Source organism: Lissotriton vulgaris, chromosome 1_1, assembly GCF_964263255.1.
Source record: "Lissotriton vulgaris chromosome 1_1, aLisVul1.2, whole genome shotgun sequence".
In the NCBI taxonomy this organism is placed as follows: Eukaryota; Metazoa; Chordata; class Amphibia; order Caudata; family Salamandridae; genus Lissotriton; species Lissotriton vulgaris.
In genome coordinates, this window is record NC_141685.1 from 1,042,944,477 (window position 1) to 1,042,969,648 (window position 25,172).

General features: G+C 45.4%; 1 protein-coding gene across 30 annotated transcripts in view; it reads left to right on the top strand.

Moving 5' to 3' along the window:
* Window positions 1–25,172, top strand: part of NFIX (nuclear factor I X) — a 1,679,708-nt gene that overhangs the window by 1,527,217 nt on the left and 127,319 nt on the right. For 14 of the 30 annotated variants that reach the window (XM_086962266.1, XM_086962273.1, XM_086962361.1 and 11 more), the window contains one exon: window positions 12,204–12,326. The exons of the other annotated variants lie outside the window; for them this stretch is intronic. In XM_086962266.1, coding sequence (XP_086818392.1) covers window positions 12,204–12,326 — 123 coding nt within the window. The remainder of the gene's footprint in view (window positions 1–12,203; window positions 12,327–25,172) is intronic. 30 annotated transcript variants of the gene reach the window in all.

Below are 25,172 nucleotides of genomic sequence, written 5' to 3' on the forward strand. Positions count from 1 at the left end.
AGTACACACGGGTAGTTCGACAGAGACTGCACCAACTCAATGAACGAAACTCGGTCTTTTATGCCGAAAATTACGCCTCTGGCAACATCACAATTTACATTTGGTGCATACAAACTGACCAATGAGCAAGTAGCATTTCAAAGAGTAACGAATGACGACAATCATAGATGATCCCACTTTCCGTTGTCCAGCCCACCAAAACGATCGCACACATGCTTGGTTTCCTGTTCGATCAGGCCAGACAAACCCATCATAAAACCTTCAACCCAGATCGATGAACATGTCGTAAAAGGAAAGCAGAAACAGATGGAAAGGAGATAGAGAAGTGGGAACGGTGTGCCATAAAGTCAGGGCACGTCCTGCTCTTTGATCTTTATCAGGCCAGCTGCTGAACAAGGAATTGGCTCAGCGGGTTTCGCCCCAGGCGAGGAGTCAGTTCGGCCAGGTCAACCAGAAGTCAACTAAGGCGTACGTGTCAAGGACTCGTTCGGCCACAATCATGGGGCCTATGTTAGGGCAACCACACAAGATGGCTGCCACATACAAAATGGAACCCGAGGGTTCAGACTAAATCCTCAAATGCAGAGTGTTCTCCTATATCGATTCATACGAAAACACTCAGACACGTTATACTCGCCATTTACGGTCCGTAGAGACCAAAATCGTCCATTTCCGACGATCTTTATAAATCGGGTTTCGGAACTATCAAACCCAATTCGGAACCACAGAACCACAAGGAATCTTGCTTTGATGGAAGATCATGCCTAGAAAGAGGGCCCAGGTTGAGAAAATATATTTATCGCCATACCTGGGACCAAGCAACTAGCATGGCCATGCCCCCATAAGAGAAAAGTTGTCATTGGAAGAAAAGCGCAGGAAAACGGGAGACCCCTCTTTAATATGGGGGCTAACAGCATGCTCACCAGTGCATCCATTAGGACGGAGATGTGTTTTGCCAGCTTGAAAATTTGGCTAGAAATGTCTGCGAAAAAATGTTTACCCCATTGGTAAAATATTAAACAAGCATTGGCAAAGCCATTGGGTCCGCTTTAATATGCAGATTTTTGGAAACAGCATGTGTTTGTTTGTGTTGGCATGATATAGCCAGATCTATCGTCTTTGCAAATGCGTGTTTATCAGTGTATGTGTATGGGAAGTGCTCTAGATAGCAAAATTTGAGTTGTGATTAAAAAAATGTTAAAAGCCTGCTGCAATGCAAATACATAATTGCTTTCTGTATGCAATGCATGTATGCCACGAAGAAAATAATGAGTGATAACTCTATGCACTTTTATAATGTAAAATAGTTCCTCATACTTTGCAATGTAAGCATTCCACAGGGGACAGAATGATACACTAAACAGCCAATACCATGATGCAGTGGTTGAAGGTGGCGGGATCGGAGGGGCACAATGTGCCCATTACTTTTTTAATGTAAGGGAAACAGTTCCCATACTTTCTGTGGAAAGCTAACTGTCCCGGGACGGATAATTCTGAGAGCTGAAATGCTTCTGCTATAGTATAAGGCAGGGAGTTTCCTGTGCTGTGAAACCAAAGGCGGGTTGACAGCTAAAAAAGCCTTCTTGTCAGGGTGCCTGCTGCCTGAATCAAATGTAAATGTGCACAACAGGTGAATCTGCAAATGTAAAGGGAGCGCCAAAGCCGGTATTGACTTTAATTAATGGAATCACTTGCCACTTTCTGATGACAGATATTAATTCCTTTTGTGTGGTATCGGAAAGGAGTTACCAGCTGAGCATTTAAGTGTGCGCTTTCTGTGTTAGCCCCTAACTATTCTTCACTGCTTCAACCAGAATTCAATTCTGTGGCTGTCTGGTTACAGACCCTGACCTCTGCAGTGTATTAACTACTAGAGGTTTCATAAAGTAAGATAGTGCATTTCCCTATGATTTACTTAACTTGCAATTATTTTACATTTAAACTGTGTGTTATTGTGTATGTATATTCCTGAAGATGAAAGACCGTAAAAAGTTGTGTTTTTGTAGCCACGCCTTTGATCCCACCGCACGTTTACTCGCCCTGCCCCCATTGTGCACAGCATCACAGTTCCATTACTTTTTGTTTAATGCACTTCGACCGCTGCCATGAGGTGGGAGATAGGTGCTCCTTTGAGCGAATACAAAGTCACCTCATTATAGGTTACACAAAGTTAATAATAATAGGTCATGCCGACAGCTGCTCTTCAAACTAAAATACCTTAATGCATGAGGGCATATAAATAAATGTATTTCTACATTTTAAAAAGTCATAGGCCCAAGAAAGAAATACTCACGAGCCACATCACTACTTCAAAGCTGGTATTTGTGAGTGATAAAAAACTGTCTTGCTTCTGGAATGGTAAGACAGAAAGAAACAATAAATGTTGTGGGGGTTTGCGGGCCTGGCTGGGCCTATGTCGCCATGCTGCAGAGGCGGGCGCAATAAGTGACACACACACCGTTACTGGGCTGGTGTGGACAGGAAGTGCCGAGCCACTCCCGTCCGTTTATTTAAAGCTTTCTGGCCACGCCTGGCCAGAAAGTGATACAGTGTGGGTAGTGCTTCCGGGGGCTCAACCTGAGACCCTCGGAGCACTAGAGCGCTACATCCCTTCCCAACTTGGATTTTAAACTAAACAAGAAAATCAGTTCAGCATGCGAAATCAGCTAGTCTGTGATTGGGTCTTGGATTAGACCTGAGGTTATATTGCCACTTGCCTCTCGGGGGAATCTGATCTCGAGGGGTGTCCGGTGATGGCAGAGGTGTTTGTTCTGCGGCCTCCGGGGGCAAGCATGTGGTGTTGTTTGTGGTCGCATTCTCCTCTTCTTCCCTTGCCGTAGGGGTGCCACTATCTGAGTTCTGTCCTTGCGGTGTGGGTATTTGCTTGAACCAAGATGCATTGCGAGTTACCTCTTCCCCATCTCGGCTAACTGTGACCGCTGTCCCCCTGGTTTCCTTGATCACCCAGGGTTCTGGTTCGAATGGTGTCTTGAATTTTCCTCCCGGCCTCCTTGTTCGTATCAGCACAGTTTCTCCTGGACGTAGGGTTTTTGGTTGGGCTCTCCTCTTGTGGCTTGCCTTGTCATTGGTCCTTCTTCTCCGTTCCTGTGTGGCGGCTGGGGAGTAGGGAGCTGGAACCCAATTGTCGGCCATAGGTAGGAGGTCCTTCCGTGGTCCGGCTAGCATCAACGCCCAAGGTGATTGCATGGTGGTGCTGTGGGGTGTGCTGCGGTATTCTCTCAAGAACGCTTGTAGTGCTTCTTCTGGGTCACTCCCTTCTGCGGATGATATTCGCAGCACTTTGTTTATTGTCCTCATGAAGCGTTCTACCTCGCCGTTGGCTTGTGGCCACTGAGGTGTGATTCGGTGGTGCTTGACCCCTAGGTTGTTTAGAAAGTCTTTAAACTCGCTCCCTTGAAAAGGGGGTCCATTATCTGTTTTGATGATCTTCGGAATTCCGAATAGGGCAAACGCCTTGCTGAGGATGGGGCGGACGTTTGCAAAGCTGGTTGACGCTGCCGTTTCAACTATGGGGTACTTGGTGTAGTTGTCTATCAATACTACTGTGATCTTCCCATCTGGGAAGCTCCCAAAGTCCAGACTTAGCCATGTCCATGGTGATGGGGCATGGTCTTCGGTGATTACTGGGGTTGGTACTTCTGGGCTGCTAGTGATTTGGCATGCTCGACACGCTCGCACGAAAGCTTCCACGCTTTCATCCATGTTGGGGAACCATATCTTCTCCCGCATCCTTGCTTTCATCCTGCGGGTGCCTTGGTGTCCTTCGTGAGCCAGGGCGGTTGCCCTCTCTTGCAGTGCCTTAGGAATGACTACGCGAGTTCCTCTCAGTACTATCCCATTGTCAGCGCAGCTAAGGTCATCATGTACCTTCCAGAATTGTTGCAGGCGTGTTCTGTCTGTTTCGTTCCACCCATTTGTGTCCTTTAGGAAGTTGGCCCATGTCCCAGAGTGAACTGCTTCCTTCACTCTCTTGATGACGGCGTCGCTGTCATAGTGGGATGTGATGACATCGGCGGTGAGGGCGCATGGACATGCGCCTGTGGCCAGCATGTTGATGAACTCTTCGGTTAGGTCTTCTTGATTGTCATCGTGGGACCTCTCAGTGAATGGGTGGCGAGACAGAAAATCAGCCGGGTTTTTCGCCCCGGGTCTGTACACAATGTCCATTTGGTATTGTTGGACTTGGATTGCCCAGCGCTCGATCCTTGGAGGCGGGTGAGGTGCTGTGCCTCGGAACAGGGGTATCAGCGGTTGGTGGTCGGTCACCATTCTGAACGGGTGGCCAGATATATACAGGTGAAAATGTGCGCAGGCCCATTTCACTGCCAGCGCTTCTCTCTCAATTTGCGAGTATCGCGACTCTGTCGCCGTCAACGCCTTGCTCGCGAATGCCAATGGGGCCCACACCCCGGGTTCGGATTCTTGTGAAAGGAGGGCTCCTAGGCCTACCGGACTTGCATCTACCACTATTTCGGTGGGTTTCGCCGTGTTGAAATATGCCATTGTTGTGCTGTCCAGTAGTGCTTCTTTGATTTGGCCAAATGCTTTGTCTTCGGCTTCTGTCCACCTCCATGGGCTGTCTTTCTTCGTTAGGCTTCTCAGGGGCTCTGCGATTGTTGCTAGATTGGGTATGAATCTAGCACAGTATTGCGCCATTCCCAGAAAACTCCTTACTTCGGACGCGGTTGATGGTGCTGCTGCATTCTTGATGGCGTGGGATTTGCGGGGGTCTACTTTTACTCCGTCTGACTCAAACACGTATCCGAAGAACTCTATTGACTTCCTGAAGAACTGGCATTTGTCCTTGTGTAGTGTGACGCCATACTGTACGAGCCTTTGCAGGGTGGCCTTCAGTCTTCGGTGGTGTTCTTCGCTCGTCTTGGCATCAATTAAGATATCGTCACTGACGTTCAACACCCCATTGAGTCCGGATAAGATTTCCTTAATTGTGTTTTGAAAGATCTCGGCCGCAGACGAGATGCCAAAGTTTAGTCGCTTGTATCGTCTTAGCCCCAGGTGTGTGGAGAAGGTTGTGATGTAGCGGCTCTCTTCCGCTAACCTGAGCTGATGATATCCAGCATTGAGGTCCAATTTAGAGAACCATTGGGCTCCGTTCAGGTCCGACAGGATGTCATCTACTGTTGGGGTGAGGTGTCGCTCTCGTCGAATGGCTTTGTTGGGGACCCTCATGTCTATGCAGATTCGGATTTTACCAGGTTGGCGTGGTTTCTCCGCTATTACCATCGGGGATACCCATGGCGTCGGCCCCGACACTTTCTCGATCACTCCTTGTTCTTCCAGTTGGTTAAGCTCCTTTTCCACGGCGGCACGCAGGTGGAATGGTATCCTTCTGTGTCTCAGTGCCACTGGTTGGATTGCGGGGTCGATGTGTAGTTTGATCGGCGGTCGTTTAATGGTCCCGAGGCCTTCGAAGAGGGTGGGGAACATTTCCAGGATGTCTTCTGTTTGGAGTGCTTTAACGGCATTTGCAAACGCAATGAGGCGGAGGTCTTCAGCTGTGTTGCTTCCCACCAGCAGGTCAGCTTCTCTGTCTATTACATGGAAGGTCGTTGTTACCTCGTTGTCTTCCGCCTTCACTTGGACTACCATCTTCCCTCGCAGCGGGAGGGGTTCCTGGCTGCCGTACGTAAGTATCCGTGCCTTCGAGGGAACTAGCTTGGGTCTCGGCTTCAGTGCTTTGTAGTGTTGGATACCCATGACATTCACGGTGGCTCCCGTGTCGATGACGCCTGTTGCTGGAGATCCGTCGATGTGTATCTGGCATTTTGGTTGCGGCCTTCGCCGTTTCTTTAGCTCACTCACGAATGACACGTAGTAGCATTCCTCTTCATCGTCTGTGGAAGACTCGTCGAATTGGGCCTGCCGCCGTGACCTGCTTGATTGGGACGGAGTTGCCTCGTCTAGCGATATTTGTTTTACGGCTCCTGTGATTGATCTTCTTCCGGGTGTTCCTCTTCCTCGAGAGCCACCCCTACACACACTTGCGAAGTGGTTGGGTATGCCGCATTTTGAGCATGTCTTGCCGCGTGCTGGGCAGCCATCTTGGTTGTGTTCGTCTCGGCCACAGTATCCACATGTCGTGCGGCGTGGCGTCCTGGTCGGCCATCTTCCTCTGTTTCCTCGACCACTATTTCGGACTGCGTCTACTCTTTCTGTCTTTACCACGGTTCCTGGTTCTGTCCGTGGGTTCAGGGCTGCCTCCATCGCAGTCGCTCGTGCGTCCGACAGTTCATGGGATCTGGCAAGGATCAGTATCTCTTCGAGTGTGATGCGCGGCTGTCTCAGAATCAGCGTCCTCAGGTGTTTGTTGCGGCAGCCTTGGATGAGCTGTGCGGTCACTTCTTTCTTCTCGTCATCATCAGTGCATGTGCTTATGAGATCTCTCAGCCGTGCGTGGAACGCGTCCATGGTTTCTCCTTCCCTTTGTCTGGATTGGCGGAATTTGAATCGTTCATAGTGCGGGTTTAGCTGGGGGTCAAAGTGTGCGTTCAACGCGTTGACGGCTGCGTCGTAGTCGTCGTCATCCCCTGTGTCTGGCAGATGCCTGAATAGCTTGTACAGTTCTGTGCCCCCAAAGTGTAGTAGTAGGGATCTCTTCACTTGGTTATCTTTCTCCCTTGTGGCAGTGAAATAGTTATTGAGCTGTCCCAGCCACACGGCCCATCTGGGCGCTGCTGTCCCAGGATCTATCAGCTCGCTGAATGGTGGTAGTGCTTGTATCTGCGAGTGGGCAGACGGCGTCGGTGGCTGCACTCCCAGGTTCAGTACTGGTGCCGGGGGCGCTGCTTGTTGAGCCGGACCGGCTCCCGATTGTGCTGTTCCCCCAGACCCCCCTCCTGGGTTGGTAGTCATTTTGGTGTTGGAGTATGGCTTGGTGGGTTTTTTTTTTTTTTTCTCAAAGCGTCTTCCTCTTGGACACTGATTGCACTTGCTTGTGCTTATTGATGTCTGTTTGGGTAGGTGTCTGTCGAATCAGTTGTTGTGTTTGCTTGTGCTTGTTGGAGCTGCTCCTTGCTGTTCTTTGTACTTGCTCGTGTTTGTCGGCGCTTATTTGGGCAGGTGTTTGTGGGATTGTTGCACTTGCTTGTGCTTGTTGGGACCTCCACGTGGCACGAGCGTTATCTTCGCTGGGCCTTTTGCGCATTTACTGGGTCTCACGCTTGCCTCGTTTGAAGCGCCCTGTCCGCCTCGCGCTGTCCCGGGGCCTCTCCTGCTGGCGATGACGTATCCCTCTTCGCGCATGCGCGCACTGTTGGGCCTGTTGCCGGGCCGCTTCCTTCGGCGCGTCTCCCTGATCGGGCCTTCTTGCCGCTGCCACTGCCGGTGCCTCACGCAGCCTCTAGCATCCGCTGCTTACCGGTGCTCGGGCCTTCCTGTCGCTGCTACTGCCGGTGCCCCACGCAGCTCCTAGCATTCGCTGCTTACCGGTGAGTGTGTTCTCGATCCCGGCGGCTGGTTTTCGCGCTGGCAGTCGTTGGTGTTCCGCGCTCGTGTCGCGGTAGGGGCGTTTTGTGCAGTTGCCGATCTGGTCGGTGGTATGGCAGGTTGGCGCCGCTCGATTCTTTTGTGCATCCCACCCTCGTCGCCAGTGTGGGGGTTTGCGGGCCTGGCTGGGCCTATGTCGCCATGCTGCAGAGGCGGGCGCAATAAGTGACACACACACCGTTACTGGGCTGGTGTGGACAGGAAGTGCCGAGCCACTCCCGTCCGTTTATTTAAAGCTTTCTGGCCACGCCTGGCCAGAAAGTGATACAGTGTGGGTAGTGCTTCCGGGGGCTCAACCTGAGACCCTCGGAGCACTAGAGCGCTACATCTGTGTCTTTAAAAGCGGCTATTCGCTTCCTACTAGCTCTGTTTCCATGTTTTGAGCCGAGACGTTTTTACTGTATTATTTAGGAAGAGCCATCGGTCTGTTTTTGGCGCCACACCTACTGATAAACGAGGCGATGCCTGGAATAGAATAAAAGGGCATTCGTCATTAGTTGGAGGCATGCACCTCATAATTCTTCCTTTTGCTTGAGACTCTGCTTTCCACAGTCCTATAAGTCCAAGCAAACTGTACTGAAAAATAAAGAATTCTGGGACGGGGTGGTGCTTTGCAGCTAACACATTCCAGAGCGTACAGTAATGGGCTGCGATAATAGTGCACGTTAGCCTATTAAAGTGTCATAAACTGTACCAGAGGAATGCAGAAATAGCCCGAACAATGGCTCCATTCACGAGCGCAGCGGCCGCGTCCAGCCCCGGAAGTGGTTCCACATTGAGGCAGCTTCCAACCGCCGTTTTCCAAAGTGTTGCATATCCTGGGCGTGAGGGCCCCATCCAACCTCCTGTGTTTTCCCTTCAGATATTAAAAATAATAAAGAGAGTGCAGTGCTCTCTGTTTTCTATAGAGCCTCTATAAACTTGAGGATTTCGAAGTCTGGGGTCAAACGTGAAATGTGAACAATGTGTACACGGGTATTGGAGGTAGGCACATGTTTTTTAGATCATCTTGTCCCTCTTTGCTGCTAAATATGCTTCTAAAATGCGGCATTATACCTGTTAAATTGCCCTAAATCTTTCCTTACAAAGATCTGAATGCATTTTGTGGTTTTGGTGGCCAGTGTGCAAACCAAGGTATCTGAGGGAAAACAATGGCCAGCCTCATTGTTCGCAGTAGGGGCTGCCGAGGGATTGGCCGGGGGTACATAGAAACAGCCTTTACAAGCAATGTAATGAATACAGTACGTGTACATGCGATAGACTGGCCCAGGGGACTGAACTTTCCGATTCTGTAGCTAGAAACCTTTTATCTCCTCTAATATGGCATTCCCTTTTGTGCTTTTCATCCTGGTAGAAGAGCCCCGCAGCTTCTTTCCCCTACCTCCTTTTAATTCACGCCTGAGACAGGCTGTCGCTTGTGACAATTTATTATTTCCAAAATTATTCTTTTTTTGACTATAAAAAGGGGCATTTAGCCCTCCCATTACTTATCATTGGTTGTCTTCATTGTTACTCTTATTTTAGTCCTTTTTCATTGGTGAGCGCATTCCGGTTTCCCTTCATCTCCGTTTTTCGTTTTCTTCGCTAGAGGATAAACCAAGTACGGATTCATTTCTTGATCAGTGTTCTTTCAGACTGCTTGTGCTCGAATTGTGGTACTTTTTTTGTGAGTGTATATATTTTTTAATGTTCTTATTATACGCTCTTATGCCGCTTTGTCTCTTTTCTTAATTGCCTACCATTCCCCTCACTCTTTGTTTGCTTTCCAGATTTTTCAAAACTTCACTTTCCAGTAAGCCCGGCCATTTTTGCCGAGCTGCATAATAATACAATTTATAACATTTTGATAAAGTTACGTGGTACAGCATTCACTAGAGGTGCATTGTTTATGACCGTCCTCCTTTTGGCCTTATGTGTAATGTCACCTTCCTACTCAATTTTGGAAAGGCAATATAAGTTACTGTTTTTAAATTGTGCCAACTGGTGATATCAGTGCTTGCCTAACTGCATGTATATGTGTCCTGTTTGCAGTTCATCAGATGTACTCCTCAATAAATATGATACCATACTATACAATAAATGGCCATACCATAATATACCATACAATAACAATCCATACCATAATGTATGATAAAGCATACCATACTGTACTATACTGTACAGTGGCACGCCTTACCATAGCATACTATCCAATCAAGTCACCCTCACCTCTCTTTACCTCTACCCACCGCTGAACAGTCAACTCACACTCACATTCCTTTACTTCTACACACCCCTAACTACTCAAGTCTCTCTCACCGCCCTTTACATCGACCCACCCGATACGCTCAAGTCACCCTCAACTTTCTTTGCTTTACCCACCCCAAACCCTCAAGTCACCCATAGCTCCCTTTACTTCTATCCATCCCTAAACCCTAAAATTACTTTTTTTAAGTAACATAAAATGTATGTTATTTAAAAGAACGTACCTGCTGGTAAAGACTGGATGGGAAACGTCCTGTGTAATAAAGATTGCGAGGTAAAGGCTGTTTCCTCTCAGGCTGGACAGAAATGTTTTGGAGGCACTGTCAGTTGTTTTATGCTCCTCAGTATGTTTGGCTAGCACCTTTGCCTCTTTGACAGTCTTTCCACTGCTCCTTGCTTTAAGAGGTATTTCTTTTTCTTTTTACTTAGACCCCCTTTTTCCCTCTACCTCCTGCAATGTTGCTTGCCCTTTCCCCTACTCTTCTACTGTGTTGTTGCTTTCCTGGTCTGTTCCTCCCATTTGTTGCTTGACCCATCCACTTCTCACCTCCTCCCTCTTCGTTGCTTACCCTGTCCTGTCTCACCAGAGAAAAAGTTCCCAAATGTCATGCCAGCTGTTGTCAGGAGCTACAAAAATGCAAACATCACTGCACAACCTGCTCTGCAGGCCTGTTGGTGCTGTCTTCATGCAGGCCCAAAACAGTGAACTTCAGCTTGAATGTAGGATAATTAAGCTCTTCTTTTTTTGTCAAGGCAGAGATTAATACCATACTAAGAAAACAGACTACAACCCCTCTCAGTCAGTGCTGGCCGAATAATAGCACATTTTTTCTAACTTTCAGCCATGCTGAACAGCAGCCACATTGCTGTACAATGTAAAGAAGTCAAAATACACTGGAATTGTTAAAATATATTCCGAGTATTTATTAATGCGACCCCATCCAAGCAGGACTCTGGCTGACTCACATAGAATATCAAGACTAAACATTCCATGTTCTAACATGGAATCCAAGCAACATCACACTTCTTCCCCTTTAAAATTTCTAACAAAATTGAAAGAAAGTAAAACGAATAAATTATCATCTCTAATCAGCTATAAATAACATAGAAAATATACTTATCTCATACTATTTCCTTCCCAAAGAAACTTATCAGCAAATCACAATACAATAAAATATTTTCTTACAAAATCCTTATGATATTTTGGGCTTTTGCAATATCTTACACTCTTACGGATAGGAAACGAATACTGTTTTTATTTTACAGATTTACATGAACTTTCTCCAGAACTTTCACTGTTACAATTCAATCTTACATGAACCACATGACTACAATTCCAGATGCGACCATCGTTGGTTTTTACCGCATTCTTGAAAATCTTTACCACTGTCTTCTCATCAGTAAAGAACACTTGAGATATTGGATTGACGTGGCCGGATGCCCATTGGATAATAGTGACTAAAAAGGATGTGCACTGGGGGTTGTTTGTAAATTGCATATGAAACTCTGCCTCACCTTGAGTGGGTAGGGGATCGTAGATTGGTGCTAAAAGGTGGATGAGCACTACATCAGGCCTGCACTCCAACAGAGTGATATCATTGACATTGTATAAATCCATAACAAGGGAGATATTCTATTCTATGATGTGCTGATCGTGCTAAGCAAATCCACCACTTGTTTTTTGTCATATTAAAATAAGAGATAATACTCTTGACTGTTTGAGCTGGTGAATGCTGTGAAATGAGAATCTAATGTATGTGATATAATCGTATTATCATGTTTCGGCTCAAATTCATTAAAAGCCTTCATCATATTTAAAAATATTTGTATATAATTTTAACATTTTTCCAAGCTATACCTTGAAATAAAATAATTAGTATAGAAGTACCATGAGACAGATCACGTTGTCGAAGCAATCGGTTGTTGTTTGTCACAATTCTTTTTATGTATTACCTTACCATTCTTTTTCCATCCCCTATGGGAGCTGGGTTGCTTTTGCATTCTATGTTGCATGCACATCTTGTACCCTATCTTATCTTCTTCAAATACACTTGTGCTGTTAGGGTGAGGTTTCTAGCATACTAGACACATATCTTAAAACAATCAACCTATTCTCTCCAAAACTGCTAATGAAGTTTAAAACCTTCAATTCATTAAGAGCGAGAGGAGAGATGTACTGGTTATACCAGTGAGAGAAGAATCCACATTCTGAGAAAACAGTATTGGAAAATAGCTTTCCTTTGTGGAAAGGCTTGGGCAGCACTTCAGCTTTACAATTATACATAAAAATAAGATTGAAGCGTATTAATACCTCGCATAGCTTTTGGGACTAAGGGGTAGATGGCTATTTCTTGAATGAAGAGGTATGGTGTCTTTTCTGCATTCTCTTTCTGTCTCTTAAACTCTGCACTGTTGCTGCTTCCCTTTGCCAGGACCTGGTTCTCTAAAGAAGTCAGGGAAGCTCGACTTCTGCAGTGCTCTGTCCTCTCAGACCAGCTCCTCCCGAATGGCTTTCACCCACCACCCGCTGCCTGTCCTTGCAGGAGCCAGACCAGGTGAGATCAAAGCCATTACCATAGGGGGGAAGGGGATGGAAGCTCGGGTGGTGGGAGGCGGGGCAGAGGGGATGTGGTTAATTCAGAGTTGAGAGACAGAGAAGAAACTCTGAGCTTCCTCAGTTATTGGTTCCCACCCACTACACTGCATCTGGGTTTCCTTCTCAGCCACGTCCCCCAGCCATAAGTCTCATTTAAAAGTATAGCCTGCCCGTCACATTTTGCATCCCAAATATGTCTTCTCACAAATTTAAAATCCCAGAAGTAGCACATCATGTGTGGAGAAGATATTGCGGGAGGTGCTATGGAGTGGGGCTGAGTACAGTGGGATGGATGCTAGTATGTAGGGACAAGATACCCTCTTATGGGGAATGAAGTTTAGAAAGGTGGATAGGAAAAAGAGCACAAACCTTTGCTTATTTGTACACTGATGACCTTTCTTGTGTTAAGAATGTCCGCTTCCCTTCACTTATCCGTAGTGTATATCATTTCTGAAACTCCAAATGGGCATTCATGATAATATTTTGGGCCCTAGTGATGGCTAAGAATTGTTGGAGGGCTAGGAAAAAGAGAGCTATGATCGAGTGGGGGAAAGTGGTTCTTTTAAACCCCAGTCTTCAAGGAGAAGAGCTTTCGTTAACACCAAATGTAGGTTCTGGCAATGGGTCCTGCATTTTCTCTGGGTGTTCTTATAACTCCTTTTCATTATATGCAGCCTGAAGAGCATGCTTGTGCCCCAAAGCCTCCTCTTTATTATATATAACATTTCTCCTGAAATCTGCTGGGTTTCCTAACACGCTCACCCATTAAGATGCAACTGATAGAAACCTTCCACAAAAAGTGCAATGGTTTGGCTACTTCGAACTGGTGGCATTATTCCTATACAGCAGGCAAGGTAATCAGTCAGACACAAAATCATTGTTGTGCCACATCCCCAGCGATCTGCACTTTTGTAAATGTAGGTTAACATTTCAAAGACACAGACAGCAACATGCTCGGATTTGGCAAACTATGAGAAGTTGTCACCTTTGTTGAATGTGCTTTGGTTAGATAGTGGACCTCCTCTGACAGTGAGTTGTGTTTGGAGCTGCAGTGCATGTGCTTGTTAAGGTTCTTGTGAAACTGAATGGGCAGCATGGTTGAAAATGAATCTGGGGCGTGGGGCAGTTTCTCGTCATGTCTTTTATATTACTATCCACTGTCCTTTTTTTTGTCCAAAAAAATGAAGTTCAGTGTCCTTTTGGTCATTTAGGATATGATTAGTCATAAAAAATTGGGATACCTCTGCGACCTTACTGTAGTACCTATCACATCTGGATCTCCTCACCAGATCAGACCTCTGTGCAGTAATCTTTTGTTTCAAGCTTTAGTTTAGAGATGGTCCTGAGACAAGCATTTGCAAGTTGACTTCTGTAAATTGCGGTGGTATTTGATACACTCATTTTCTTCTTCTTTTTTTGTTTTGTCTTTGCTTATGAATGATGCAGCAAAAGTCCTTTCTGATTCTCTGTATGGTCAATGTTTCTTAGGTTTTTGCAATTTGTGGCACACTCCAATGCCGTAAGTTGAGAAAAATGTACTTGCTTCCAACTCACCTACAGCTTCAAGCAAACATGAGAGGTCTGTGGCACTTGCTGTGGAAAGGCTTCCAAGTAAAGGAACTGCTCAGAACAGAATTCCTAGCCATTCTCTGAAGTGCTACTCTTCTCAGACCAGTATCACATCCTTTCTTGAGTAGATGATTTTCTCCAGTACTGGATTGTTCATAGATTCAAGTGTTTTAATAATTCCCTGCCATCAGGCTGGAAATGATCTCTAATCGATGTTTACAGAGCAAGAGTATATGTATGGTACACTTCAGGGTTATGCGTATACTTCTTGTCTTTTTGGTAATGCAAGGAGCCAGGAGAACGCCAGTGCTGACCTGCACTTGAGGTTGAAAGGCTGATACTCATAAACAGGCAAGAGCCAATACAATTAAATTTGTATACAATGCAAAAATGGTTTACAGAACCCATTTTATACTGGTGCCGACCAGCACTTGTACCGTACATAAGGATATGATATAAATGTGATGTTGTTACTTTCTTGCGTATGGCGACAATAAATATTTCCGTCCTATGAAAACATGGAAAAGTATGAACCAAATTTAGAAAAACTAACTGGCCTACAACTTGAAAAGGTGATCAGAAAGTACAACCTGTAAAAAATATAGATAATGACAAGCAAATTCGGCCTCTAAAAAGCCTATTCGTGATAGGATAATAGTGTGAAAAAGTGCTTGAAAGAGAGGGAAGCACATTCCTTACCCAATGGTCGAATCTCTCTATATATTGAACTCACAACCTGTAGGAAACTGGCGTATGAGCAACATTCAATATTGAGGAAAATATCCCAGATAGATATGAAAAGATGAGTAGATGGTGCTAAACAAATTGTAAAGGGGACAAGGATGTTCTCCTGAAAGAATGGCATTATAGTATATTTATCACCGCCGATGTCGCAGGCCTCTTGTCGCTTGCAGAGGAAACCTAGCAGAATAAATAATTGCTGTTTTGGCACGCAGCCATTTATGTTTTGACTGCAATGGGATTACATTCAAACGTGCCTTTTTGCTTGTGCCTTTGTTATTCAACTCCTGTCTAAGCCTTTCATATATTGGTGAATACTGGAAAAGTGCGGCTCTCCCTGCTGCTCACGAGTTGATTGCTGAAGCTGCACTCCAGGGTTTGGGCATTCTATCTTGCTCTTAGTCGCTTCAGAGAAGGAGCCTGCGGAGTAGTAAAAGGATGGTTCTACAAGATTTGATGCCACCTCAGCAGGTGCAACAGCAGTGGCGATAGTAGGGACAACAAGAGCAGAATCCTCCACTGAGCAGAGTAGGGAACCAAGTAGTGCCCTCACCTGCCAACATGGCAGGGACAGCAGCTACAACAATTGTTGCTATCAAGGCACAGCCATCAGCAGTTACCACAGTTGTAACCACATAAAAGACCACAATTGCCACCACAGCACGAAAATCAACAGCAAAGCAGGGACAATTACAGTCAACACAGTTGTAACCACAGCAAAGACCAAAGCTAACAACAGCTGCCACAAAAGCAAACACCACAGAAGCAACATAATAGTAATCATAATAACTACCACAGCAGCAAAAACAGTTGTCCCAACAGTAGATACAGCAACTGCAGCTGCAAGCATTGTAGGGACCACAGCAGTGATGACAGCTGCCAAAACAACAGGAGCCATAGTAGCAATCATTTCTGTAACGGAAGAAGCAACCACATAAAAGACAAAACAGCTGTGTCTGCAGCAGTGGTCACAGCAGCGACCACATCTGTCACCTGCACAGGGACAACAACAGCTTCCAGCAAGGCTCAGACAACTGCAGTGACAAGAGTTATAACAACAGCTTTCACAGTAATAGCTTCAATTAACAGGCACAACAGCAGGCACAGGGGCTGACACCACAGCAGGAATAACAGCAGCAAGAACTGTTGTCTCATCATTTGCGACCATAGTTGCCACAACAGCAGCAAACAAAGTTGCCCCCGAGGCAGGTACCACAACAAGAAAGGTTGCTACCCAAATTGCCACAATAGCTTAGACAACAGGTGACACCACTGCAGGCGCAACAATTGCAAATACAGCTGTGATCACATCAGTAACAACAGCAAGGACCACATCAGTAACCACCGATGACACAACAGCAAGGACAACAGTGCTGATGACTGCTCCTATCAAAGCAAGAACAACAGCATTGATGACTGCTGCTTCTACAGCAGGAACAACATCAGCTACCTCACCTGCTAGCAGAGCAGTGACTACAGATGCCTCTGCGGCTAAAACTAGAGCAGTGACGAAAGCTGTAACCTCAGAAGAAACCACAGCATCAATCACATCTGCCACATCACAGCAATAGAGGCAGCTACAATAGCTTCTATCACAGCAGGACCAAACAGCAACAACAGGAGCAACAATAATAGTAGCAAAACTTCAGCACCGACTGCCATCTCCACAGTGGCAACAACAGCTGCAATAGTAATTTCATGCACATGAAGGACCACAACAGCAGTGACTACAGCTACCAGCGGGACAGGGGAAACACAAGCAACAGCAGAAAAAAACAAAGACGACAGCAAAGCAGTGATAACTGCAGCAATAACAGCAAAGGCCATAATAGCAACCACACTTTTGACCACAGCTGAGGTTACAGCAGTAACTGCACGTTCCACCCACTGCATGCCCAGCAGCAGCAACAAAAGCTGTCATGACAGGAGAGACCACACCTGCCACAAGAGCAGTGACCATATAGGGGCCACTGGGCCAACCACAGCTACCACCATGGCAGAGACTGCAACGTCTGCTAGTACAGACTAGATTGTAGCAGCAATCACTTCTGTAAAAACAGCAGGTACCACAACAGCAACCACTTTTCTAATGACAGTAAAGGCAACAGCTACCACTATCGTAAGGGCAACAGTAGCAACAAGTGTACTTATGTACATGAGTGCAATGCACTGAAGTAGTGCAACCAAATAACCTAGCCAGTCAGAACCATTATAGTTTGGTGGCAGAATTCCCTTGAAAGCTCTAGAGAGTTCTGCATTTCTACACTGAAGTGCCAGAGTACAGGTTTGAACCTGCAGCAGAACCGACCCCTAGGGTCTGTAGCACCTTCTGCACTTTGTAAGCAAGGCCAAGCAAACACATTTTGAAACCATAGCGTATAAGGAGGCAGGACTTCACCACACATACTGAGAGGCTGTATTAATGTAAGTGACTCACCTCTTGTCAGCCCATATGGTCTTTGTGATAATCGTTACTTAATCAGTCCACTGAGAGGATGTGTAAAACTTTCTTTTAAAGGCTATTTTTGTGCTGAGGTTTTCTACTGTTAAGTCAAAATAAATCGTAACTCGATTGTTACCACACAGAGACACCTTTGAGTTTTTGGGGGCTTTAAAAATAGTTAACACATGTGGTACAGCGTCAAAGACTGTTCGTCTATCTCCACAGGCCCCTGATCACACTCACTAATGTTTGGTGGAAAGTCGGAAGGGCCACAGCTGTTAGAAAACCGCACACACTAAAAAAACATTCTGCCGAGCAAACATCGAACAGCGCCAATAATATACCGTGTGAATGGTGAACTCAACAAAAACAAGTGACATAACGTGTGACATATATAATGCTGTTTTGGATTATGAGAGCCACTTCCCCATTACTTGCTCTCATGCTTTTAGTTGTGCCTGAAACTTTTCCTTGGCCATTTTTCCCTGTACTCTGAGTCTTTAAATCTACACTCTCAGCTGGCTTTCTCTTTTTCTTTTCTTCGCATTGCTTCCCAAGGACTCCAAGCATTCAAATATATTTGAAGGGTGACATAAAAGTGCCATTTAAAATACCGAAATTAAAAAAAAACAAGCTAACTAATATCATTATCACAGCTTGTGTTTGACAGTTAAATAAGATTATATTTATATTGATCGTTCGATGTTGATTCGTTTATGTTTAAATATTACGGTATTATATTCTTCATCCTCACCACACTCTACATTATTTCTGGAGTTTGTTCACAGAGTGTGCATATTCATGCATGGAATAAACCACTACAGAGAAACTTTGTTAAAGAGAAATGCCTTTAGCGTGAAACTACTTCACACAACCGTCAATAATACATTATTTAATTAACATAAGAAAATCCACTAAAATTAAATTACTAAAGCACACTTCTTTGCCACAGAAATCTGACATTCCCCTCTGCTAAACCTACCCTTAACCGATTTCTAAATATCATCTTACACCTAACTATAAACTTAATTTCACACTGCTTCCCTAAACCTTAAACTGAGTCTTACCTTAATACTTGACCCTGTAACCCCTTGTGATGTCGTCATACTATCACTAGGTAGCACCTTCAGTGCATTTATTTTATTGTGTTTTTTTTACACGAAATATAATCGATCTTTTAAATTTCAGTTTTTTACTGGTATTGTGAACATCAAACAAAAACCTTCATCAGTGGAGCAAAACATGCTGCTATTCTGCATGGTATCAGATAAATATTTCTTATTTTATCTCCATATCATTAAGGATTATGTCAAATAACCTAAACAGTCATACGTGTTGATTATTTCTATCCGTGATAGGTAGACTTCCGACCAGTTAATAGGTTCGTTGTCATTCACTTGCGGTTAAAAGAGTCTAAGAACTGCTGCTATGTCGTCAAATCATTTTCCAGTTTGGGATCCAGGCAGATTGCAGAGTGCCTCTTCAGTCATCCACTCATTCACATCTCTCATTCACAATGTGTATTTTGGGAATCCACCTGTTTGTAGTGTATTGCGATGCGTCGGTGTGCCAGCACCAACACCTGGCCACTAATTGTTATTGCATATATTTTTCCTTCGTTTGAGTGCAAATCCAAGAGGCATTGCTTGAATTCAAATATTACCACAGATCCCACTGCTCTGTATAATGTGTGTATCACTTGGTTCTAGAAGTTGTTAACAATCAGGCACGTCTACATCTTTTGTAGTTCACCCTCTCTGCTCCGCATCTAGGGCAATTTACAGTCACATCTTTTCAATACTGTACTTGATGGTAAAGAGGATGAGGTACATACACTCTGACCTGAAGTCTAAGTTTAGACCTAAAGTCTAAGATTAGACCTAAAGTCTAAGTGTAGATCTAAAGTCTAACTTTGGACCTGACGACCTGAAGTCTAACTTTAGACTTCAAGTCTAAAGCTAGACTTCAGGTATAAAGTTAAACTTCAGGTATAAAGTTAAACTTCAGGTATAAAGTTACACTTTAGGTCTAAACTTAGACTTCAGGTCTAAGGTTAGACTTAAGGTCTAAGTTTACCTTGTGAATCAGGTCCTCTGCGTATATATTTTATACGTAGAGATAGAATCATAGATTACATTATACTCTGCACATTGAGTATACATGAGTGGGGAGCCACAATTCCTATCAAATTTTCTTTGGTTTTTAGGTTCTGGCCTGGCCAGTTTGCACATACTGTTCTATTTATTGTTAATAGCGGGTGCTCTCCTTAGTCCAGAGATTAGTGTCCTTCATGTGTTAGATTCTGGTGGTCTACAGAGGAGCCCCTCCCATATGGTGTTCACTGCCTTAGTCAGTCTAGCATATAGTAGGAAAAATAATGTTTGCATCCGATATTGATTTCTAGCCTCTGCGAATGAGTGCAATACTTCTCCATCCTCCATGTCGCCCATTAACGGTCCAACCCACCACCCTGGAGGTAGCTGCCTGAACTCTGATTCCCCATAGTGGAGCATGTTCTGCAAATTGCACATTTTGTATCACCAGGCCATTAAACCAGTCCCATAGATGTGCTATCAGTCTTACCAGATAGAGAGTTTCATCAACCAAGAGAGCTCTGGAAAGAAACATGTGTCAGGGTTTTGTGGGGCCATGACATCGCTCCAACAACTCCCTCTATCTACTGTGTATTTCAACGAGCCAGGGTGGTAGTTGTCTTAGCCAAGTAGTATGGTCTCCATGCCTGGTACTCTCATTCCCCCATTTTCCCTGAAGAAGTTGCATTGTTCTTAGTTTAATTCATGGTCTTTTTCCCGTTCACATTAGCAATGTGATTATGGTCTTTATTTCTCCAAAGACCCCTTTGGGAAGCACAGTGAACACGTCATGAAAAACGTGCATGCATTGAAGGCTATTACCATTTTTATCAAAACAACTCTGTCCATTTTGGAAAACGCTAATTTCGACGAGAACTCTACAGATCGTCATGTGTCAGAAATCAACCTGCCAATACGCAATTGGACCCCGTAGAGGGGTGCAAAGGCCCCGATGATGAAGCATGACACCAAGGGGCCTGTTGGTGTGTGAGGGGCATTTAAACAACACTGTGTGTTCCCCATCACTCTAGGGATCACTATCACTTTGAGTGGATTTCACCATGATGTCCAGTCACTTGACTTCTGCTTTTTGCCACTGTATTCCTAGGTCAGGGGGATTGTTATATGCAGTGTGAGCCTATCACGCCCAAAGGCATCAAGTATACACTTAGCTTAGTTAATGTTCAAGTAAGACACAGTGCCAAACTCCACCAGGATCCGTGGAATGGACTCTTATCGGGTCCCTCAAATATATGTGGTTCATCAGTGTATTGCAATATTCCTTGTAGGGTGTTGTCTACCCTGACTCCCCCTGCAGAGTCGTGTTGTCCAGACCTCCAGATCTAAAGTCAACTCTGGTGCATCCCCTACCACATCTCTGGTAGAAAATCCAAAAGGCGGCACACCTTTGGTAAGAGCATTTTCTCTTTCGCCTGCCTTGAATTGCAGGCAGTGAACATTGCATTCCCTTGGGCTGGTATTCCCACACATTTTGGGATTCGGATGCGCAAGTGCTGCCCATGGTCTCGGAGGAGGCCTGGGCTATCCTGTCCCAGCCTGTCGCTGATAGCAGGTTCACCTCAAACTTCATTACATGCTGCGGACTGGATACACACGACTCACTAGGCAGAGTGAATGCTTTGTCAGTGGCCCTCCATAGTGATGCCTGGCTGAGGTCTACTGGCTTTTCGGAGGATATCAAGGCATCCCTTATGAACATTCCTTTTGATGGCACTCATGTCTTTGGGGATAAGGCAGATTGGACACTTGAGTGCTTTAAGGACAACAGGGCCACATCCCAGTTGCTAGGACTCTTCACTGCCCCTCGCTAACCTAACTTTACTCTACGGCTACAGTAGGGGCTACCAACTCTGTCCTTTCCTGCCCAGCTACCTTGGCCAATAGGCTCACCAGTCCTTTTGTGGTTCCGGATGCAGATCCCACAAGTCTTGTGGGACCTAAGACCAGATATCTGCCCAGTCTGCCACCCCCTGGCCGGCACAGTGTCCAAACCCCTTTAATATGCCCTCTCATCATCACAAGCAACCAGTCGGTGGCAGGATCAGGCTCCAAATGCCTCACTGGCAGTCCATAATCTTGAACAAATTTGTGTTCCAAATTGTTCAGTGGGGTTACAGCCACCCATTTGCAGATACCCCTCTGCCCATGCCACCATCGTCAGACCAGCTGACAAAGGATCACCTCTCCCTGCTGCATCAGGAAGTGCAGGCTCTTTTGGCCAAAGGAGTCATCGAGAGAGTGCTGATATCAGAATTAGGTAATGGTTGCTATTCCCGCTACTTTCTGGTGCTAAAAAAGGAGGGAGTACTCCGCCCTATACTAGACACCTCTTAGCTTCTTCCTGAAGGAGAAATTCAAAATGCTCCTGTTGGCTTAGGTCCTGCCTGTCCTGGCCCCTGTAGACTGGATGGTAGTGTTGGACTTGCAGGATGCCTATTTTCACATACTAATCCTGCTGGCCCACAGACATTACCTGCCTTTCACGGTCAGCCATGAGTACTTTCAGTTTGCTGTGCATTTCTTTGGCCCTACCATTGCCCCTGGGTTTTCACAAAGTTGATAGCAGTGGTGGCAGCCAGGGGTTCCATTCTTCCCCTACTTCGATGACTAATTGTTCAAGGCAGGTTTGCACACTACTTAATTTGTAAAAGAAAGAGTACAGGTGACAGAATCTACACTCAGAAGCCGGTGGCCGATTGCAATTAAACATTGGTATGCGGAATGCCTAGGCCGGTAGTCTTTAATCCTCTACCAGACACTCCCAGCCCCTTTTCCCCGCACTTGCAGGTTCCTACTTTCTGTTTAGGCCGAGTTGAACATCTTTTTTTCCTCCGTCTTTCGGATCTTTGTGTTTTTCCCTTGTTGTGCACTCAGTAAATATCTGATAATGTAAAAATAAGCGCCAGTCCCCAAAAATAAGTGCTGGTGCTCCTCACAGGCAACTAAAGGCCCAAATTAAGCACTGGGTTCTCCCCAGGCAGGTGTCTCCCATCTCCTGTCTACAGTAGACCATCTGCATTTGCTGGGGTTTACTATCATCGTGCCAAATTCACACCTGACTCCGTCTCAGATAATCCCTTTAATCTGTCATTTTGGACACAGCACAGTTTCAGGTCGTTCCTCTGGGTTGGTGAGTCCAGGATATTCAGGCTATAATTCCGATATTTCAGCCTATATCCTCGATTTTGGTAACACTGGCTCTCAGGCTGCTGAGCCTCATGGCCTCATGTATCCTGCTGGTCACACATTACCGCTTGCATATGCGAACCCTGCAGTTGGACCTGAAGTACTAGTGGGCGCAGAATAAGGGGAATCTCTCCAACCTGGTCCAGATATCTGTGGTGGTTGATGTACCACGATTGGGTTACCAGCAGATCCCTCTCTGTTCCCCACCAGGAGCTCACATTGGGGACAGATGCGTCACTCCTGGGTTGGGGCGGCCATCTGGGAGAGGGGGAAATCAGAGGACTCTGGTCTCCGACGGAGTCTCAGCTCCACATAAACTTGTTGGAGTTGACATCAATTCACCTGTCATTGAAAGTCTTTCTTCCTTCCATCAAAGAAATGGTAGCTCAAGTGTTTATGGACAACACCCGCCATGTTGTATTGCAACAAGCAGGGTGGAGTGGGCTCGGGGACCCTGTGTCAAGGGGCACTTCATCTCTGGACATGGCTGGAGCCGCCCGGAACTGCAGTTCCGGGCGGCGGATGTGGATGCAGTAGGTCGATCGGCGGGGAGCCGCCTAGAAGCAAATTATCTGGGCGTGAAGATATTCCCCCTGCCGCCAGCCCATGGAGCTTTCACATTTATAATGACCAATTTTTTGGTCTCCCATAATGAGGAGAGGCTTTTGGATTAATTTCTCCACATGAACTTTTACAAGATCAGGTTGTATTAGTTTCCTTCTCCACACCATAGGTTTGGATACTTTAGTGTGTGTCCACCGGGGAGTGAGAATGACTGTTCTGGTCTTGATGAATGTTGAGCTGACCTTGAGCTCTTTAGCAGAAACATGTTGACCATTTTTCTTTGGTTGTCACTACCATTAGGGCTTATTGGTTCAAATTCACACAACCAATTATTAGTCCACATTTGTTTCACTGGTTTTAATAGAGTTAGAGCTACCCTCTCATTAAAATGAATTGTTTGAGGAGTAGCCCACACTCTTTTTAAGTCACCCCTAATCACTATTTCTGATTTTCCTTTCAACTATCTGGGACCCAATGAAGACAACTGGCTACCAACTTTTAGTTGGGGCCTGAGGGTCCTTTTAGTTCACACTGAGCATGTGTACTTTACCTCCTTACTAATTGGTTATCTATTCTGGTGCCAGCAATCCTATGACTGTTTGAACCTTTGGCTTTCGCTTCTGTTTCTTATATTTGTTGACACTCTTACGTTGATTGTTATATATGTTTTATTGTTAACCCAGCGAAGCTTTGCTTTGGGCACAGTTAAGGAGGATCTTTCGCCTATATTGGCTATCTTACAGTTGCCCTCCCTGTTCAAGTCACCAGCTGTGACTAATTTCCTGTAAGGACTTCAGCACGTTTCCTCTGACACACCTCATTGTGCCCCAATGGTACCTTCATTTTGTTTTAACGTTTTTGATGGGTTTGCCCTTTGACCCAGGCATTCTTAGTAGCCATTAAATCGTCTAGGAAGGTTAGTGAGCTTCTTGTGCTTTCTGTGCACTCTCCAGACACCAATGACTTTTCAGACAAACTGTTTCTCTGCACTCGTGCTTCTTTCCTACCAAAAGTGGTAACGCCTTTCCACGTTAGCCAAAGTATCATGCTACTGACCTTCTTCACTTCGCCCCACCATTCTAAGAAAGAGGGGAGACTGCAGCATCTGGAATCAAAAAGAGCATTGTCATTCTACATTGGTCGAACCAGAGAACACTGGGTGGACGTTCACCTCTTTGTTGGGTTCACCAGAGCAGAGAAAGGGAAACCCATGCAGAAAAGGTCCATCTCCAGATGGGATGCGCTCTGCATTAAGATCTGCTATGCAAGGGCAAGAAGCATCCCCTTGAAGGCCTGAAATGTAATTCCCCAAGGACCGAGGCTGCAACCACTGCATTAGCTCGCGAAATTTCCTCCCTGGACATCTGTCAGGCTACTATGTGGGGATATCTGCACATGTTTACTAAACACTACTGCCTTCTTGTCATTTGCTTAGGGCACTTTGCCTAATTGGTCGTTCAGGACTTCTTGTTCTGAACTTGCTCGCAGACCCCACTCCTGGGAGGTATTACTTGGGTATCTATCCTGAGGTAAATAATTTGCAGCTAGAGGTATTGCTCAAGATTTTCTGGATTCAGTCTAACTTCTGGGGAATATTCTATGGTAAGGAATCTTCAGCTAGATAGAATCTCTACCAGATAAGATGTTACTGAATGTTAGTAACATATTCAGTGGGCTTCACTGTGTTTGTGGGAACATCAGGAAGTTTTTCTTATAAACAATTCTTTTCACTGGTGTATTTTTCTGTAATGGCATACCACCCTGTATGCCTGTTAATTGCAATATGCTCCAGGGATTATAGTTAATCACCTCTGTAATTAACATGTCTAAAGGTATTGAGGCTAACCCTCAAATCAGGGGATTATAGTCTCACTCTTATCCCAAGAACCCTCACAGCTATCTGCATGTCAGCTAGACTCACATAAACTCTTTTTTATTTTTGCAAATGTTGGAGGGAGTGGCCAGATAGATAGACTACAGCAGGCTCAGGCCAAGTGTAGTTACATTGGAGGTGTTCTTGGCTAGCCCACAACAATTCCAATTGTTTGGGATTAGGAAATCAACCTGGACACTCAGATTGGTGTACTCCTACAGTCCATTGTTACCCCATCATTTGTAATGTGTTCATTGTTTTATTTAGTAGGACCAGCATAAATTTGGCGGCAGGATCCTTAGTAACTGCAAAACT